General features: G+C 52.9%; 2 protein-coding genes across 9 annotated transcripts in view; one reads left to right on the top strand and one right to left on the bottom strand.

The window, feature by feature from the left end:
* DCP2 (decapping mRNA 2) overlaps positions 1 to 11786 on the top strand; it is a 75480-nt gene extending 63694 nt beyond the window's left edge. The window contains exons 12-13 of one of the 3 annotated variants that reach the window (XM_081826461.1): positions 10615 to 10876; positions 11485 to 11786. The gene's annotated coding sequence lies outside the window, so the exon portion shown is untranslated. Of the gene's footprint in view, positions 1 to 10614 lie in introns of all 3 variants that reach the window. The other 2 variants (XM_081826460.1, XM_006747336.3) reach the window with 2 other exon arrangements.
* MCC (MCC regulator of Wnt signaling pathway) overlaps positions 1 to 18683 on the bottom strand; it is a 397697-nt gene that overhangs the window by 7677 nt on the left and 371337 nt on the right. For all 6 annotated transcript variants that reach the window (XM_081826454.1, XM_081826455.1, XM_081826456.1 and 3 more), the window contains 3 exons: positions 18346 to 18580; positions 13668 to 13874; positions 9732 to 9832 (listed from right to left, as the gene is read on the bottom strand). In XM_081826454.1, coding sequence (XP_081682580.1) covers positions 9732 to 9832; positions 13668 to 13874; positions 18346 to 18580 — 543 coding nt within the window. The remainder of the gene's footprint in view (positions 1 to 9731; positions 9833 to 13667; positions 13875 to 18345; positions 18581 to 18683) is intronic.

The raw sequence follows: 18683 nt of genomic DNA, 5'->3' as shown, positions 1-18683 counted from the left end.
TCTTTCCTGCTGGGGTAAGCCAAAGTAATTGACTTAGGATTCAGTTAGGGGAGGTTTCTAGTGCCCAGTGCGCTTCCTGCCTTCCTCTGATTCCCTTGAGCAGAAGACCTGGGCAGGGAAACACTCATGAGCACCCTCCCTCTAGAGGTACCCGTCATAGGCACAGTATCACTGCATCGTCAGGGCCCTGTGCAGCACAAATCTCACATGCAGCACAATCTGATCCGTTATTTGTCAGGCGGAGAGAGAGCTCGAGCAGGGGGAGTGGGAGATGTGGGGCTCGTCCCAGGACCCTGGGATCATGACCTGAGCCAAAGGCAGCCACTTAACCGACTGAGCCACCCAGGCGCCCCTGATCCGCCTTTCACCTCAGCAGGCACCCCCCCACTGGCATGTAGGCTCTCAGGTGGCGAAGACCTTACCCAAACGTACCCCCAGTGTTGAGCACCACGCCTGGGTGACAGCTTCTCAGTGACAACAGTTGTTAAAACAGCGTATGAACAACTCCCTTGAAGGTATCTATCTGATTCTTTGGAGCATCATGAGAAACCAGATTTGTGGAAGAAATTCCTCTACAAATGACTGAGGAGTGTATGAGGAATGTACCTGAGCACAGCTGTTTTGGAAGGCCATCTGGGAGGATCTAGCAAAATAAAAAACCTATTCCTCGACGAGGCAACCTGATTTCTAGGAATTTTTCTTATGTGTTGGTGTATAAAGACACATGAGGGGATTACAGCTGGGTTCACTTCAGTATTGGTTACAACAGCTAAGAATGGGAATCAGCCGGGGTACTGGTTAAATTCCGCAAGGTATAATGGTTCTATTGAAATACTCTGCAATTATTTTTAAAAAGCTCAGATCAACAAGCATTGGCATGGAAAAGTGTCTGATACATTGTCAAGTGAAAAGGGTGACTTCTATTGGATGCCACTTTTGCAAAAACAACTGAAAATCTGAGTGTGAATGGCTGAGCTACTCTAACAATAGACCAGAAAGCTGCCCGCCCGCTCGACAATGGGCGACTCCCGGAGGGGGGCTGCCTGAAGGCTTTCATTTCCTGCTTTACTCACTTCTGCATTGCTTGAAGTTTTTAGAATTTTGTATGCTTTTTTTGTGAAGTATGTGAGAGCCAGTCTCAATGGTTCTGCTTCCTGTAGGAGGGCTGAGGGGGGGCCGACCCCCCACATGGAGGGTTCTCAGATGTTCAGATGATTCAGCCCTTCCTGGCTTTTCAAATATCTTACATTTCTGCCTCCAGCTACTGTGAGCACAAGTCAAGCTTTTCAAGCTCATTAATGAAAGAATTGCAACACAAAAATCTAGTCCTGCTGTTGTGAGGATGGAGGAGGAAAGATCTTTTTAAATGAAACCTAACAACCAGCTCTAAATCCCGAGGACTCCTGATTCCTCAGCGAATCCTCCCACCCACCCTAAGGAAGCCAGAGCTGCAGAGGAATTCCTGAGGAATGTGGGTCTCTCCTGGGCCCTAGCAGCCACCAGGAAATCTCAGATGTGGTTGCATTTCCTACTGAAATCCAGAGAGGGACCATTTCCTAGAAGTGAGAAGTGTCTTGGGAGGTGGGGCCCTACATACAGGCCTCTGTCGCTGAGGGAAGGCTAGGAAAACAGGAAAGAGTTCTCCCCGTCCCCTCGGACTAGTAAGAATGGGGAAGGGGTTATTTGTCCTACATTTTGTTACTGTTTCGATTCTTTTCTTTTTCATCCTGAAGTTGATTAATAGTGTAAAGGGAAAAAAAGAAAACTGAAGAGAATTTAAAATGTCACCATGAGCTCAGTAAATTCAAAACAAAACTGCCCAGAGCACTACCCCTTCCCATCCCCCAATTCCATCCACACCGCTGCCCCACCAGCCGAGAGTACAGAAATCCCAGCCTCACCACAAAACAAAGGGTTTCTTTGCCTGGTACCCAGGCCCCTGGGAGACTGGAGGGAACTTTCTGGACCTGGCAGGCTCCAACGGGGAAGGAACCCAGGAAGACAGGAGAGGCCCTCAAAGACCCTGCCCAACCCCCTCCGGGTGGGGAGCATGCTGGGAGCTGAGAACTGCCCCCAAGAGCTCCTGGGCCGCAGGAAGGAGACCTAAGTGCACTTGTTTGTACAGTGTCCAGGACAGACCTAGGATGCTGATTTATTTAACAATATCAAGACGAGGCCAAACCTCAAACCTAAACCTAAAATGTGTGTTACTTTACCTGTTTTCATCTGAGTGAGGCCTCCAATGAGCAACAGCTCATGGACTGAAACTCTACAAACCACTTTGAAGGACAATAAAAGAGGACTTTACCCTCCCTTTTGACCTTAGTCTGTACTTTTTAAGTGTTTCTTTCCAGCTTATCTCTTAACTCAGGCAGAAAACCAACGGGTAAAGCATCCCCTTGAAGGGAACCGAAACCACCCCCTCAAAAGCAACAGGGTTATAACCAGCACTTGTCACTTTCTCCATAGTATTCACTGCAATCTATTTTTAATCTAAGAAACATCTCCACAGTGACTGTATCACACCACCCTAGTTATTTCCTTGATGGTTATCACCAGAGTCTGCCAATACACTCATCTTTTAGCAAATGCAGGCAGCAGTAACAGTGATCTCGAAGTCCTTCACAGGGATGGAATGATTCACTTCTCACCACAACCCTTGGACGTCAGTACTATTCGTATTCCTCTCATTTTCTAGATGAGGAACTCGGGGCCCGGGTAAGAGACTTGCCAGTACGCCCACGGAACTGGGAGGCACACCAGGGGCTGTGTGCAAGCCCCGAGCTCTCGGGCAGCACCCTGCCGTGGCTCATAGAGGGAGGCGTGGAGCAGGTGCTCCAGACATCTAGTGAAGAGCACATCTGTGGCCCGACGAGGGGGCGTGCCCCGGTAGTGATGCTCCTCAGGTCCTGTGGGGGAGCACGGCTGTCTTTGGCAGGAATAGCAGCAAGATGATCGTGACCATCTAGCGTTTTGGCCCATACTTTCCTAGGACCATGGTTCTCGCCCGGGAAATGCAGCTGCGTGATCACAGGCATGCTCCTGCCTTTGCCTGCGGGGTGCTCACCATCACCGTGCTTTTATGAGATCCCGGCTCAGGCCTTCCCTCCGAGCTTCTGGACCATGGAGGGGATGACAGAAATGCACCGAGATCTCAGTTACCCAAACTACGCCCACCTCAACCCTAGGGGTGAGCCCTGGTTTTTACTGGTGCCCTATGGGGCCCTGGCTCTAGAACTCAGCAAGTTATTTACGTGATCATCAACTCATTGGTGCACTTTGTCTTCCATTAACATCCATGTGCATTTACAGAATTCTAAGCACAATTTCGGTTATCTGATTGCCAGTATAAATCAGCCAAATATGAAGAATCAGCAAGTGCAAGTTTAATGAAATAGCACCTTTTAAAATACTGGCCTATCAAAATGATGAAGATTCTGCTGATCTTTTGCTCACTGGGGGCTCCTTCTTTTAAAGGACCCCAACTAATTCCCTTTTCATTTCATTCCACTATTTGTATGGCTCAAAAACATTAGTAATCCGTAGCTGCTGCTAAGAGGGGTCACCTAGTGCCATCTTTTGTCCTCTCATGGATGCATGTTTCCTACAAGTCTGGAAGATTTCTAGAGCTGGGCAGGTATTTGTAGAACTTGGACATGGCTTTGAACCGAGGAGTCTTGTGGTCAGCACCTGTGGGGCCACAGAGAAGAGCAGGAAGGTACACGGTGGAGGCGACAGGAAAGCTTCGGGAAGGTGAGTGTTCTACTGGAGGGGATGAGAGGAGGGGGTCCACAGCTTGAGAGAGTCAGGGGCACGAAGTGAAGAGCATGCTCCTAGAAAGATGAAGTGTCCAGAAGAACTTGAACTATAGGTTCCATACAGGAGGAACATCTGAAATGTGGGCTAGGAAGTCCACATACACATGATCTGGCACGCCAAGCCACCGAAGAGGTCTCTGCAGAGAGACCCAATCAGAAGTGTGCTTAAAGGTGTACTTGGTGGCAGAACGTGGGGTGAGCCATCAGGATGCTACCCCCAGAGTCCCGAGGAGTTGAGGGCTAACCTCAGAAGACAATGCAAATGGCCACGTATGCCTGGGATTTTAAGGGAAAAGACCACCTCTGCTAACAGGAGGCAGAGGGAGGAGACTGCAAAGTTGTAATCCTGGATCATCAGCAAAATATAATTTGTACTATAAGTAAGAATTCTGAAGAAGGGGCCGATTTCAAAGTGCAGGAGGAGACAGATTAGAATTTGTTTTGGACGTGCTGTTTTGAAGTTCTAGCATGGTATTTGGGAGAAATGTCCAATGGGCAGAGAGAAATGCAGCTGAGAGAATTTAGGGACCATTTAGAAGGAACAAAGTCATCCAAGTTGAGGTCATATACCTGGATGATTAAGTCGCGATCCCCACCCAAAAAGGACTCTTTTTGCAGGGGGTGGTGGGTGAAACGGGGAGGGGAGGCTGGAACCAGGGAATGAGAAGCAGAGCAATGATGTGTTCTGGGACAGAAGGAAATTCAGGGCACAGGAGCCAAAGAAACACCAAACAAACCCATGTTGTAGACAGGGTAGAAGCACACTGATGTGAGCACTTAGAGCGTGAGGTTATGGTGTGAGGGCTGGAGTTGCAGCTGAGTCAAGTCCCCAAGGGGCACAAAAGAGAGCAAGTGGTCTGGGACGGCTCAGGGTGGGAGGGGGCCTGTGATAGGAGGTGAGGGTGGAGAAGCAGGGGTGGCGGGGGGGGTCCAGATCACACACTTGCTAAGGCATATGGACACTGCTGCGAGTCACTGGAAGGTTTTAAGTAACAAGGTGAGCTAGGAAGGATTCTAAAATGGCCCTTAGTATAGACACACCTTCTCCCGGTTATTCAGTCAAAAACGAATCTAGGTACCGCTGTGAGAGAATTTTGCAGGTGTAATTAAGGCCCCAAACAGCTGATCTTAAGATAAGGAGATTATTCTGGGTAGACCTGACCTAATTAGGTGAGCCCTTAAAAGGGGCCGGGCTCCTCCTAGAAGAGATTTAAAGCAGGCAAGGGATTTGATGAGTGGGAGGTTCTCCTTGCTGACTTTCAGGCTGGAGGGGGTTGTGCAGAAGGTATGTCAGAGGCCTCCAGGAGCCGAGTTACCACAGGCCAACAGCCAGCAAGGAAACGGGATGTCAGCCCTACAACCACAAGGAACTGACCTGCCAAGAGGCAGAAGGAGTTGGAGGCAGATTCTTCCTGAGAGCCTCAGATGCGGACGCGGCCCTGAGCGGAGTAGCCAGGCACGCTGTGCCCAGACTTCTGCCCCACGGACACTGGACGCCGTGAGCTAACGACTGGGTGTTGTTTCCAGCCCCTCAGCTTGTGGGGGTCTGTTACACAGAACACTAGCACAGAGTAACCAGCAGATCTGCACCTTACAAACACGTGGTGAGGCTGCAGGCCCGCGCCCTTCACTGAGGCCTGCCACGGCCCGCTCGCCCGTTCTCAGCCAGCTCCAGCGGGAAGGACTGGCCGCCTGGCTCTGAGACTTCTTCTTTTCTTGGCTCTTGGGTCATTCCTGCTGGTCGCCGCGTCAGGGCCTGCCGCCTGGAGCTCTTCGCCTCCGCAGTCACTTGCACACTGGTGCCGACCCATGCGCCGGGGGGATGGGGGCTTCCCACACGTCCCTCTCAAGTCCAAGACACCGCCTCCTGCCTGCCCCGTCCTGCGTGGGCCAGCTGCACGCCCAACAGGGGCACGTCCAGGTCCCCCAGATCTGGTGTCTCATGACCCCACCAGTCAGGTGAGGCCCGCCTGCCCCAGAGTGCTCCTCGCAGGGATGTGATGCGCAGCCCCTCTCCAAGCAGCTGTGGCCTGTTACTCCCCGGAGAGAGAAGGAGGTCTGTGCACTCCTCTGCTTCAAGAGTCGGCACATCTGGTCCCTGGACAGAGTGGCCACTCGTGTGTGGATTGCCTTTAGGCAGCATTTTGCAGAATGATTGGCACACATGCATGCACAGGTGGTGGGTCCCGGTTCCCTGAAGGGCTCAGCAGAGCCCCCGGTGGGCCTGGGACTGCATGCCCCCAGCCTCCTCCCATCTGTGTGTGTGCGGAAGCTTGCCCCCTGACCCCCAGCACTTGATGTGCCCGCAGCATTTGGGAGACAGATGCACGGTCATGTCCCGGCGGTACGGGCGCTCCCGTTTGCCCAGACCACGCACACTACAGTGGACAGAGGCTTCAGCTGAGCCCACACAAGCAGGCTCAGCTCACCTCTGTGAGCACCGCTGCCCTCACATGGGGGCCCAGCAGAGAAGGTGAAGGCACGCAATTTCCCCTCTGCCTCCCTGCGTGCCCTTGGGAAGCTCCTCGGCCTCGCTGTGCCGGTCCCCAGCCCACCCCCATCCTGTGGAGAGCAACACCTGCCCCTCGCTGCCTCCCAAGAGTAGGACAGAGATGAAACAGCGTCTCCTCTCGGCTGTGCTCAGGTCCCGAAGGCAGGCTGCACAAACACCAGATCAGTACAAAGCAGAGACGTTTCTGAAAATACACTCTCGGGGCGCCTGGGTGGCTCAGTCAGTTAAGCGTCTGCCTTCGGCTCAGGTCATGATCCCAGGGTCCTGGGATCGAGCCCCGCATCGGGCGCCCTGCTCAGCGGGAAGCGTGGTTCTCCCTCTGCCTGAAGCTCCCCCTGCTTGTACTCTCGCTCGCTCTCTCTCGCCTATGCTCTCTCTAGCAAATAAATAAATAAAATCTTTAAAAAAAATACACTCTCAACTGCATTTTTACAGTTCACTTCTCTGCTGGAAAGGTCATTCACTGGAAGTTTACTAGGACCAAGAGCAAGAGAGGGATCAGAGCTGAAGAAGGGTTCCGTGGCACACGGCTGGTGCAGAACACAGCAAAAACACGGCGCCCCGGTAAGAAGACTCCTGCCGTGCCAGGCTGGAAACCTGGCCATCCAGATGGGGTCTGATGGTAACCCTGCAGCCATAGTGCGCCCTACGTGCTCATGCACGTGCAGGGACGAAACCAGACCAGATGGGAGTGGCGCAGTCCGCGTGGGATTGTCTGGAGTCCTGATCTGGCTCCAAACAGAAGGCTGGGAGAAGACACACAGAGGGCAGGGCTGGGTCGCGAAGGGCCAGCGGAGGCCGAAGCCCAGCGAGGTAGCTCGCGGGGAGACCTGCCTGGGACAGGGCCGTGACCTAGAACCAGCAACCCGGATGTCACAAGGCACCTTCCTGAGAGGTTTCTCCTCAAGAAAAGACCACTGCTTCGCCTGTTCCCCGAGACCCTCCTTACCCCTGCTCTTTGGAGCCTGGACACCCGGCCCCACGACGTTGGTGTTTGCAACCATCCTTTTTTAAGGGAGGACTATTTCTGAAAATACAAGGCAGATTCCCCCAACTGATTTCAACCACGAGTTGGGCAGTGATTTAAGACCTTCAAAGAAGATGTTAGTTTCCACCTGATTTTTAAAAATAAAAACACCCCCAGACCTCAGCTCTCAGGTGTCCGAATTCTCTGCCCTCATGAAATGATTATTCCAGTTCCTAGGCTATATTTACAGTATAATGATGTTATTTTCCTTTTTCCTCTAGCGCTGTGGGTTCTTTCTTGGCTCCAGCTATCCGGGTCTTGATTAGAAATCCATGCTAACCAACTTTCGGCTGGTTACTGGAAGCCCGTTGTGACTGACAAAACAAATGAAGTCTCTCTCTGTTTAGTCAGCGGAACCCGCATCCTACTTGAGCCAGCGAAGGCCTTGGGGGTTTGGGGAATTTGAAAAATTGAGGGGCTTAGCTTAGAGATACAATATCCAAATGGCTCCCAGTTGGAAGCAGGGAGAGCATTTGCATCCCATGTTTCTGGCACAGTCATGTCCTGAGTATTTTTTGAGGGCATTTTCCCTGCGCTGCTTTTCTCTTCCCACCTCAAGCAAAGCAATTACCACTTCACCTCATGGCCAGAGGCGCTGGCAATGTGAAGCAGAGCTATTACAACTTGGAAGGAAAGACACCAAGGGACAGTGGGTAAATCAGGAGGGTGGCGAAGTTCCCCACCAGGCAGCCTTCCACCCACCCTCCGCTTGGAGGCCACACCGTAACGGAAACGGCCCCGGCTGGATCAGGACAGCAGACAGAGCGCGGCTGCTGTCGCCGTCCGCTCCTACCCCCACAGCCCCCAGAAATGATGGGAAACCCATTTTCAAAAAATCCTCAAGCACGTCAGGAAAGCAAGGAGCACTGTTTGTATACCAGAAACCATGAGCAATTGTAAAAAATGAAAGGCAGACTTTTATTCTTCTTGAAAAGGGAAACCACAACTCAGAATGCACAGGGAAGGAAGTTGCTAGAAAAGGAGGAAGGGGATTCAGAGGGGCCAAACCCAGGGGTGCCAGCCATGTGAACAGGAGGGGGCCAGATGCTTGGACCACATCTGCACAGAGAGGTGTTGTCAGCCAGGAGGACCGGAAGCCCAACAGTTGGGCTTGTGACCCAAAACCAAGAGTCACAAAACTCAACTCTAAAAAGAACTTACACAAGAGGAAACAAAGTTACTACAGCAGACAGAATAACGTTTTTAGAATATATATAATAAACAGCCTCAGATAGCCTCATCTTGTTAAAAAAAGAGATGATAGATTTCATCACCAAAATGAAAAACTCAACATAGAAGCCACACACCACAATGGATATACCAGAGAAGGAATCTGTGAGCTGGAAAACTGAGCCAAAGAACCTTTCCAGAATGGCTACGTGAGCTCCTGTGCATTTGAAATGTTGGCTGGTTTGAATGTGAGATGTGCTGTAAGTGTAAAATATATACCAGATTTGAAGACTTAGTGAGGAAGACGAATGAGAAAGAGGAGGAGAAGGAGGAAGAAAAATTATCTTATACGTTTTTAAAAAAAAATACGAATTACATATTGAAATGATATTTTGGATACACTGGGTTAAACAAAATAAATTAGAGTGGACTTACTGTTTTTTTACTTTTTTTTTTTTTTTAAAGTAGGCTCCACACGCAGCATGGAGCCCAATGCAGGGCTTGAACTCATGACCTGAGATCAAGACCTGAGCTGAGATGAAGAGTCGGACACTTAACCAACTGAGCCACCCAGGCTCCCTCTTTTTACTTTTTTAATTTGACTACTAGAGAATGCAAATTCCTAGGTGGCTTGCGTTCCATGCCTACCGGATGGCACAGCAAAAGGATGGTGGGAGTATGCCAAGTGGGAGACAGATCTGAATGAGTCAGCATGTTTCTCCTTGCAGAAGGAGAGGAAGAAGGGAGGGAAAGAAACACTGATAGAGCAGAGGAAGAATGTCCAGGACTGAATAAATACACCCATGAGGCCTTCTGATTGCAAAGAGCCAGTGATGTTGAAAGGAAGTGTTCCCACAAAGGTGAGAACGAGACAAAGATGACTGATCATCACCATTTAACACTGTCCTGAGGTTCTCGTCAACACAAGAGCACAACAAAAAAGCAAAGAAAGAGACATTTTCTGCTTGCAGGTGAAATGACTGCCTATATGCTCTCCCCCGCCGCTCCCCTCTCAAAAGGCCTGGCGCCAGCAGGCCTTTTCCACGTTCCAAGCCGGGGCTACATTCTCCAGCCTCCAAGGCCTGGGTAAGAGTCGGACCTATCAGCACCTGCTCCTTCCCCGTAATGACCCACGAAGAGCTGACCTGCGCAGCAAGAGAACCGGGAATACACCGCTCACCGGGGCCGTGGGAAGGGTGCTTACCTACGGATGGCATTGGCGAACTCGGCAGCCAGCTCACTGTCGCTACACGTTGTCCTTAGTTCAGCCAGTGAGAGAGCCGGGGAGGCAGCATCAGCACATTCCTGAGGACGGCAGACACATTCCGGTTAGCCCTGGAGCCGAGCCCGACAGCAACCTGGAGGCGCAAGGCAGCTCTGCCCACTTCTCTGGACCTTTGTAACCTGGCTGGTGGGCCACGGGGGTTCCCGGCATGCTCTGAGCTCTCCACACACACGTTCTCCCACTGAGCCATCGTGGTGACCCTTTGAGGCACATACTGTCTTTATGCCCATTTACCAAGGACAAAACTAAGGTACAGAGAAGTTACGTTGCCGCCGTCAGCTCGGACAGGGTGGAGCCAGGATTCAAACCTGGGTCAGCTGGGACACATCTGCGCTCTTCACCGCTGGGTTAAGCCTCTTGTGATGCATAAAAGACAAGTGGGAAATGCACCTGAGTGTCCTCGCCCCTCTCCCAACACACTCCTTGGGAGAAAACCAACCTTCTCTAGATTTAGGAGCTTTAGTGGGTACAGTATAATCATCTAGAAAACCCAGGAAAAAAGGAAGACAGATGTGCACCCTCCGTGTGTGTGTGTGTGTGTGTGTGAGAGAGAGAGAGAGAGAGAGAGGGAGAGGGGGGTGGGTGCGGGTGGAGCCTGACGCAGGGCTTCCAGCAGGCCTCCATCTCACCACCCTGAGATCATGACCTGACCCCAAATCAAGAGTCAGACGCTTAATGGACTGAGCCACAGACGACCCCCCCCCCCTTTTTTTTAATTGAAGTATAGTTGACCATTAGTTTCGGTTCTGACCCTCAGACAGGAATTTTGACGTCATCTAAACCCAATCCTCTCCTTTTACAGATGAGGCAGCGTGAGGGCCCGAACTCCTAAGTCCTAAACTGAGCTCGGACCCTTGTACAGCAGCCCTCGTGCCCCTCTGAGCAGATGGAGGGCAGAAGCTGTGCTGCGGAACCGGGGGGCCTGGGAGGCGCTCATCTGACCGCCTGCTCAGCAGACTCGTACTGAGGATCTACCACAACCCGCGCTTGAGACCGAAAAGCCCGCGGCCTGTCGCAGGGGACGGAATGTCAGCGGAAAGGTGTATCGCGATGGGATGTACGAAGTGAGTGCCCCAGTCCAGATAACAGGAGGGCACAGGGTCTCCGCCAGCCCCCTCCAGCGCAGGACCACACCCGGGGGGGCCCCTCTGCGGCAACCCCGCCAGCTTCCCGCCACCTCTCTCTGCCCGCAGACCCAGGCCCCCTCTGCCCGCCCCTGGGATCCGCTGAGACTCCACCGCGCTCTCTGTGTATCAGCTCCCACATGAGGACATTTCCTAGGAGTCCTTGAAGACAGGGCGGCTCTGTCTCGCCCGGTGCCTCTCCGAGAACACGTGCGCTCGTGTCTGTTGCATACAGACAGCAGCCGCAAACCCGAAGGCGGCCCGGATAACACCTGGGACGCAGCCCGCTGGCCGGAGGGAAGTCTTAGAGCGATCACGGCACGCACCCTGTGGAGCCAGAGTGGACGTGCCAGCTCCAAGCCTTGCCGGCCACCTGTTTCTGTAAGGCCTGCAGGCCAAGCACGGTCTTCTATTTTTAAACTCATGAAGAAAAGACTGTTTCGTGATGTGTACACATTATATGAAATGTCCGTGTCCGTGAAGGAAGTGTTATTAGAACACAGCCCACACCTCTTTGTGTCTACACTGTGTCTGCTTTCACGCTACAGTTCTAGAACGGCCTGGCTCTGTGCTCGCAGAGGCGTCTGTGACCTGAAGACCGTAAGATAATGACTTCCGGCTCCTTCAGTTTGGCAACCCCTCCTACGGACTGCCCGCCTCAGCTGCCGACCAACAAGCCTAAATGAGAGCCCAGAAGGGAGACTGCACTGAAAGAGTAAATGGGTCTGATATTTGAAAGACAAGATAATCAGCTACAATAATTTCATTACCTAAACAACACAAGGTACTCTTATAAAGCCTCTTACTTGAATGTAACAAAAAATTAAAAATAAAGCCTTCTGGCCTTTTCCCTTAGATTTCTGTACTTCGAAGCCATTCCACACAACATAGTGTCTCCCTCAGTCAAAATAAACACCAAGAACTGGGGAAGTGCTTGGCTCGCGGGCCTTCCGGCGAGAACCCGGTAGGTCTGTCTCCACCACACGCTAGGAGCGCACCGGCCAACGCCGCAGCCCTCTCAGCTCTGTCCCAGTGACTGGTAACAGACTCAAGCGGCTGTACAAAGATTTCTAAGGTGTTGGCGTGGAAGGGGAGACCCCATTTTCTTGAGCCCCAGATATTACCGCATGAAACTCTTTGTAGGCTGCTGTCCACCCAGACTCCACTCCACAGGCAGCAGGCAGATGGTTTCACGGGGCCTCTCCTAGGCCCAGACGGGTGCACGTCCCCCCCCCACCCCCCCACCCCGCTGCCAAGCCTTCGTGATCGCTCACTGTCCCCAGGCCAGCACAGCCGCCTGATTATGGGGGACTGACTTCTCTGCCCGAACCCTCTTCATTGGGCTAGCTGCCACTCTCCACTGGCTCTCAGTTCAGGAAACCTGTCCCAAATCTCCACACCTGGGTTCTCTGTCGGGCCCGTGGCCTCCCATGGCACTAGGAATTGATCCTTGGTCTCAGGTCCCTGTGTTACAATCATCTGTTTGCCCATCAGTGTCTCTCTCTGGATAGAAACTCCTCGAACTGCCTCCAGCACCTCAGCTGGACCAGCCCACATCTATCTCGTGAATGGATGACGGGCAGGCAGCCAGGTCTTGGGAGAGATGGCCCAGCCAGGTCCCAGGGACGTGAACGCCCCTGCCGCCTTCGCTAGGTGACGGGTGGACAGAGTGCAGCTGTGGTCCCCTGCGAAGCACGCTCCAGTTCTTAGCGGTCTAGGGAGTGACCACTGACCGCCACACCAATCAGCAAGTTGCTTCCTTTCCAGGTGCAAAACTCCCCCAGGGACACCCCTGCATTTGGGCTGTGAGAAGCCACTCCTCAGACTGGGCAAGTCAGCGTATGCCCCCAGCTCCTGGGCTGGAAACAAACTGCAGCTCGGGGAAGCTAGCATTTATTAGGAACGGAAAGTACAACGCAGAACACAGAATTACAGTACCCTGGCATGAGGCATGTAATTCTTTAGGGTCTGGAGTATTTTTTTTCCCCAATGCAATATCTGGAATAATTCTGAGATACAGTATAATGGAATGAGCTTGGATTCTAGAGAAAAAGACTTCTGGGCTCATGGGAGTGTGAGTTTGCCAGATGACATCACCTGTCAGCCCACGCTCTGTGACACCCTGTGTGTGAGCCGGGGCCTGCCTTCCTCCTCCTCTGCCTCAGCGGCTTCCTGCTTCCCCCCTCACCGACGGCAGAAATGCCAACAGAAGCTGAGGTGGCAACCCGGCTGAGGGGAGGAGGGCCATTAGTCAAATTCGGGTTAAATCCTGATGCTGCATTTATTAGCCGCGAGACCCTCTCGCTTGTGAGCCTCGTTCCCCTCGTGTAAATGGGGGTACCTACTCCGTCCCCAGCGCTGAGATTCCTAGGAGGCCAACAAATGCAATGATCAGTGCAGATGTGACCAACAGGCCACAGGCGATGGTCACTGTGCCAGGCAGGGGAGCCAAGGAGGCGGCCCGGTGTCAGAGCCCTGGGTGACAGTGCCGATCCCTCCCCGATCAGACTGTGGCACAGGAAAATGCTCTAACTAGTACCTAAAGTGCGATTTTTTTAAAAAGTGGATTTGGTTTCTTTGCTCTCAAAATGTTACCTTCTTTAAGATCTCTGGAAAGGCTTGCAGTTCCCATGCAAATAAGGAAACTGAGGCTGTGGGGCAGGGAGGGGGTGGTGGAGACTGGGTGGGCGGTAAGGCTGGGGCTGGGGGGTGCCCGCAGCCCTGCTCCTACCTTGCCGGGCTTGTCCTTGCCGCCGCTGCTGGTGGAGCTCAGGGACCGCGTGCACTGCTCCTTCTGTTCCTCCACCTCGGACTTCAGGTGCTCGATGTGCACCAGGTAGGCCTGCTCCTGGGCCTCCCGCGTGCTCAGCTTCAGCTCCAGGGCCTTCTTCTCCTTCTCCAGGAGGTAGAGCTGGGCCTTCAGCTCGGCCATCTCCTCCTGCGGAGCACAGAGGGTGCGAGGGATCCACGCTGTGGGAGCAGGCCCGGGCGTGGGAAAGCAGGCCAGTGACGAGGGCGGTGGAGTTACCCCTTCGCAGCCTGGACAAGATGACCGGGAGGAGACAAGCCAGCTGTCTCCGCCATCTGAAGGACTGATGTGTGGACAAAGCCATGGGCTTTGTCACTCTATGGACCGGGACGGAGATAAATGAAGGGGAGTTACAGGCAAGCAGATTTTGGTTCACTGTAAGAAGAACCTTTCGAACAACTGGAACACACACACCCCCACCACTCCGGGCCCCCGCTCAATGGGCACACCTGTCTCTGTTGGAAACCAGGTTTCTGGCATGCGTCGGCCATGCTCCATCGGTCAAAGAGGTTGTGAAGGAGGGTCGTCCACACAAGGCTGGGTCTGACTAGCTCCCTTCCGATTCCCATTTCCTTCTCCATTTTCCATGGCCCCAACCCACATATTCAATCCTCCCTTGGCACCCCACAGCTGAAGCCTTCTCATCTTTTGCCATCAGAAGCAGGATTCTGAAGGTTCTGGCAACACTGCACACTGAGCTAATGGGGCCAGTCACAGCCAGAACAAACATAAACGTAAGCTTAAAAGAAGGAGAGATGAATCCATGGGTGCCAGAAATGAAAAGAACTCTGCCCAAGAAGAAAGGCAAGGTGGCCATGATACAGGCCAACAGAGGTTTCAGACCAAGATGGAGGCCCCAGGACCTGGGCTTCTGGCACCTGTGCTGAGGGCAAGGCAGAGAGCCGGAACAGAGACCCCCTACATGAGCCAGGACTCTCAAAGTACTGCCTAGAGGGGCGCCTGGGTGGCTCAGTTGGTTAAGCGTCTGCCTTCGGCTCAGGTCATGACCCCAGGGTCCTGGGATCGAGTCCCACGTCGGGCTCCCCGCTCAGCGAGGAACCTGCTTCTCCCTCTGTCTCCTGGCTTGTGCTCTCACTCTCTCTGTCAAATAAATAAATAAAATATTAAAAAAAAAAAAGTACTGCCTAGAGTAAAAGACTAGAAGATTTCCTTTTTGGAGATGTGGTGAGGAAACTTATCCCTCAGGGTCTGGGTGGGAAAAGTGGAAAGAGCCTCTTTTGAGGAATCAGAGCCACATACTTGTCATATGTAGATGTGAAACAGGAATCCAAGCCAAGAATGTAACAGAAACTAGCCCTAAACCTCTGAAGCCCGCGGGTCCCAACAGATCCATGCACAGAACCACTCTGTAGGGACATCTACAACCCAGGACCCACAAGACTCCGTAGAATACACAATCCCCACCGAAGATGAGCTGGTATGCACACCCTCCCCTCAACCCACACAAAGAGAAAATGGAAAACAAATCATGTGAGACAGAATCAGCACTTACGAGAACCAGAGATAACAGGTGAAACACTAGAAAATAAATATTTAAAATGAAGAGAGGAAGAAGGGTCCTAATGGAAGGATAGGATATTCAAAAAAGAAGAGTGGCTTTAAAAAGGAACCAAGTAGATCATCTAGAAATGAAAAGGTGTTTACTAAAGATCATGTACAAGAAGGGAAAAACCCAGAAAACTTGAGTTTCTCAGCAACTGTATCCTAGAATGAAATGGTGAAATCCAATATAACCTGCTGCTTGTGGTTTTGGAATGGGCGCGCACATCCCCGTGAGCACACTGTGTAGGGAAGGGAGAGGACTCTGATGTTTTTGTGTTTTGTTTTTTTTTTTTAAAGATTTTATTTATTTATTGAATGAGAGAGAGAGAGCATGAGAGGGAGGAGGGTCAGAGGGAGAAGCAGACTCCCCGCCGAGCAGGGAGCCCGATGCAAGACTCGATCCTGGGACTCCAGGATTATGACCTGAGCCGAAGGCAGTCGCCTAACCAACTGAGCCACCCAGGCACCCAGGACTCTGATGTTTATGCTTCAGAAACCTCACAGGAAGGAACCGAAGCCAGAACACCAGCAATGGCTGCCTCTGGCTCATATTATGGGTTATTTCTCTCCCAGCTTTTTGTAATTTCTGTTCTTTTATTTTTTAAATTTTATTTATTTTGAGAGAGACAGAGAGAGAGAGGAGGAGGAGGAGGAGGGGAGAGGGAGAGAGAGAATCTTAAGCAGGCTCCACGCCCAGCACAGAGCCCGATGCAGGGCTTGATCTCACAACCCTGAGATGATCATGACCCGAGCCAAAATCAAAAGTTGGAAGCTTAACGGACTGACCCACCCGGATGCCCCATTTCTGCTCTTTTAGACAATTTCTATGATATATACACATTTTATTTTCAATAGCAAAGGGAATATTTTATTACACCAAAAATGTCTTTCCTGGCCAGAGTAACCCAGAATTTATCACACAAGCTGGCTTGACTATAAAAAGGAAATCCTTAGTCTTTGGCCAAATGAAACATGATGATGGAACACATAACGAAAGGGCAGCCTCCCAGCTCATGCTGCAGGGCGCAAAGGCCCACAAACAGGTCTCCTGACTGGGGGAAAAAGGCACTGTGATGATGGACCCAATGCCTGGCTCATGGGCCATGAGAGGAGAAATCAGCCAAGGTTGCGTGAGGATTCCCCAGAGGGGACAGAAGTCAGGGTCAGAGCTGGGTGAGTGGGACACGATAAAACAGCTTGGAAGCAAAGGGCTGATTCCTAATCTGCTGTCACTGCCCAAAGTCTTCCCAGGATTTAGCCAGACTCAAGATTGAGCAGTCGCCAAGGACAGGGACACATTGACCAAGTGACCCGAGAGTGCTGGATTGACCATGATGGCGGCTCCTCTTTCCAGAGGTGAGTTAAGCAGAGGGGCGCCTGCTCTCTTGCAGGGACAGTGCTGGTTCCAACAGGAGACACCACTTATGAGCTATTGATTCAGCACTTCCTCGACCACCCGGCCCAATGGACCTGCCTCTGGTTCCTAAGCTGGCTTCTGTTCCTGAGAGCCTCTCCTGTCTCAACACCTGGGATCTAGAGACACTGCAGAATCCAAGGCTGTGCAAATCAGGCCTTTGTGCACAGGAGAGTGGAGTTTGGAGAGCAGGCTTGGGGACATGGCTCCCAGCTCCTACTCCCTACGTTAGGGGGCCCGGACCTGCAGGAGCAGGCCTTACAAGTGCCCACCTCTGCCCCAGGCCTGCTAAGAGCTGGTCGCAGCCCTGCAGGACCATGCCCCTGGCGATTGGTTACTCTGTTTCCACTCCAGCTGGGTGCACACAATCCAACATACTCTGGCCTGAACTTGCTGGGTTCTCGCAGACCCCACAGGTAAGGACAGTCCTCCAAGCCTGCCTTCACTTCCAACACCAGCCACGAACACTGGCGGGGGGGCGGTCCCCGGGCCACTTGCACTTCTCACTAACTCAGGGGCATGCACAACCCACTCGGATCAACGACTCCCTCAGCTCAGGAGTGCGCTGTACTTAGGATTAGGGTTTTACCACAGGGAGTGCACACGGGGGTCCCTGGAAGAGCGCTGCATGCAGATCTTTCCTGAGCCTTGGTGCCCAGGGAACTTACTGGGGTTTCATGACTGGGCATGGTGGAGAAAATCACTGGCCACACAGGGAACTCAATCTGTAGCCCTCCTCCCCTCCCTGGAAGTCAAGGGCCTCAAAGTCCGACCCTATAATCACAGGCTCCATTCTTCCAGGGACAGCCCCAGTGCTGGTTTCAGCCCCCCCCAACCAGGAGTGGCCTCATTAGCATAACAAAGCTCAGGAAATTCCAAGGGTCTGGGGAGCTCTCAGCGGGAGCTGGGAACCCAGAGCAGGTATTGCTGTCTTCTGAGAAAGCACTCCGCAGGGGAAGGCCCCGTGCTTGGCGCCCCTGGCCAGAGCCGTGCAAAGTGCGTCCTGCGGAAGGGACGTCAGTGTAACCACTCCCCGATGACGGGCACTACCTGTCCAAGAAAGCTCCCCCCTCCCCAAGTTTCCAGATGCCACCAGAGAATTCAGCCTGCCGGCCGGTGAGCACAAAACCTCACCAGAAAACACGGATGTGAAAGGGCACTGGCCAACTTCCCTGGAGGGTGTCAGGACCCCCACGGCAGGGAAAAGGGCATCAGGACACTGGGGCTCCGGTCCCAGTGCTGCACCTGTCCGCGCCCCATCCTCCCCTACTCCCCATTAACATCAGCATCCACCCCAGAAGCACTTTAAGCTCCTAGAGAGGAGAGGTCCTTTTCCGGGGACAGGGGCTGCTCCCGCCTCTAGGGATCTGATCGGGCTTCTCGTGGAGAATGAGGTGTTCCAGAGTGGAGCTGAGACACCCCTCCGGGGTCATGCCCAGCCCCAGGGACCCCGGACACACTGAAACTAGTCCTGCCTACAAATGAGGCTCTGGCCGTCCTCCAGCAGGAGGTGACTGAACCCAGACGGGGTCGACTGGTCATCATCGCTGACCTGCTGTCAGAGGGCCTTCTCCCGTCTCCCGGTGAGGACACGGAAGCGCACGGGCCCCATCCCCACGCTACCTTCATGGCCATCAGCTCCTGCATCAGCACGGCGTTTTCCAGATCCAGCCGCTGGCTGTCCCCGCGGGGCTTCACGTCGTAGCTGAGCGGGTCGATGTGGATGCTCTCCAGCTCCAGCATGGTCAACTTGACTGCCGCCCTGTCATTCCGGAGCTGCTGGATGTAATCCTTCAGCCGCTGCTCGTCTTCTTTGGTGAACTCCGTGTCACAGCTGCTGGCTGTGGAGCTAGTTGTACTGAGGAGACAGAGAAACCCTCTCGCGGTCCCAGCCACCGTGAGCGGGTCCTGTCCCTGACTCCTTCCCACACCCCGTCTCTCCAACAGCGGCCCACGGGAAT

Source organism: Leptonychotes weddellii, chromosome 7 (assembly GCF_054177405.1).
Source record: "Leptonychotes weddellii isolate Sample4059 chromosome 7, ASM5417740v2, whole genome shotgun sequence".
Classification (NCBI taxonomy): Eukaryota; Metazoa; Chordata; class Mammalia; order Carnivora; family Phocidae; genus Leptonychotes; species Leptonychotes weddellii.
Note: the sequence above shows the minus strand (reverse complement) of the source record. Positions and strands in the feature narration are given on the sequence as shown.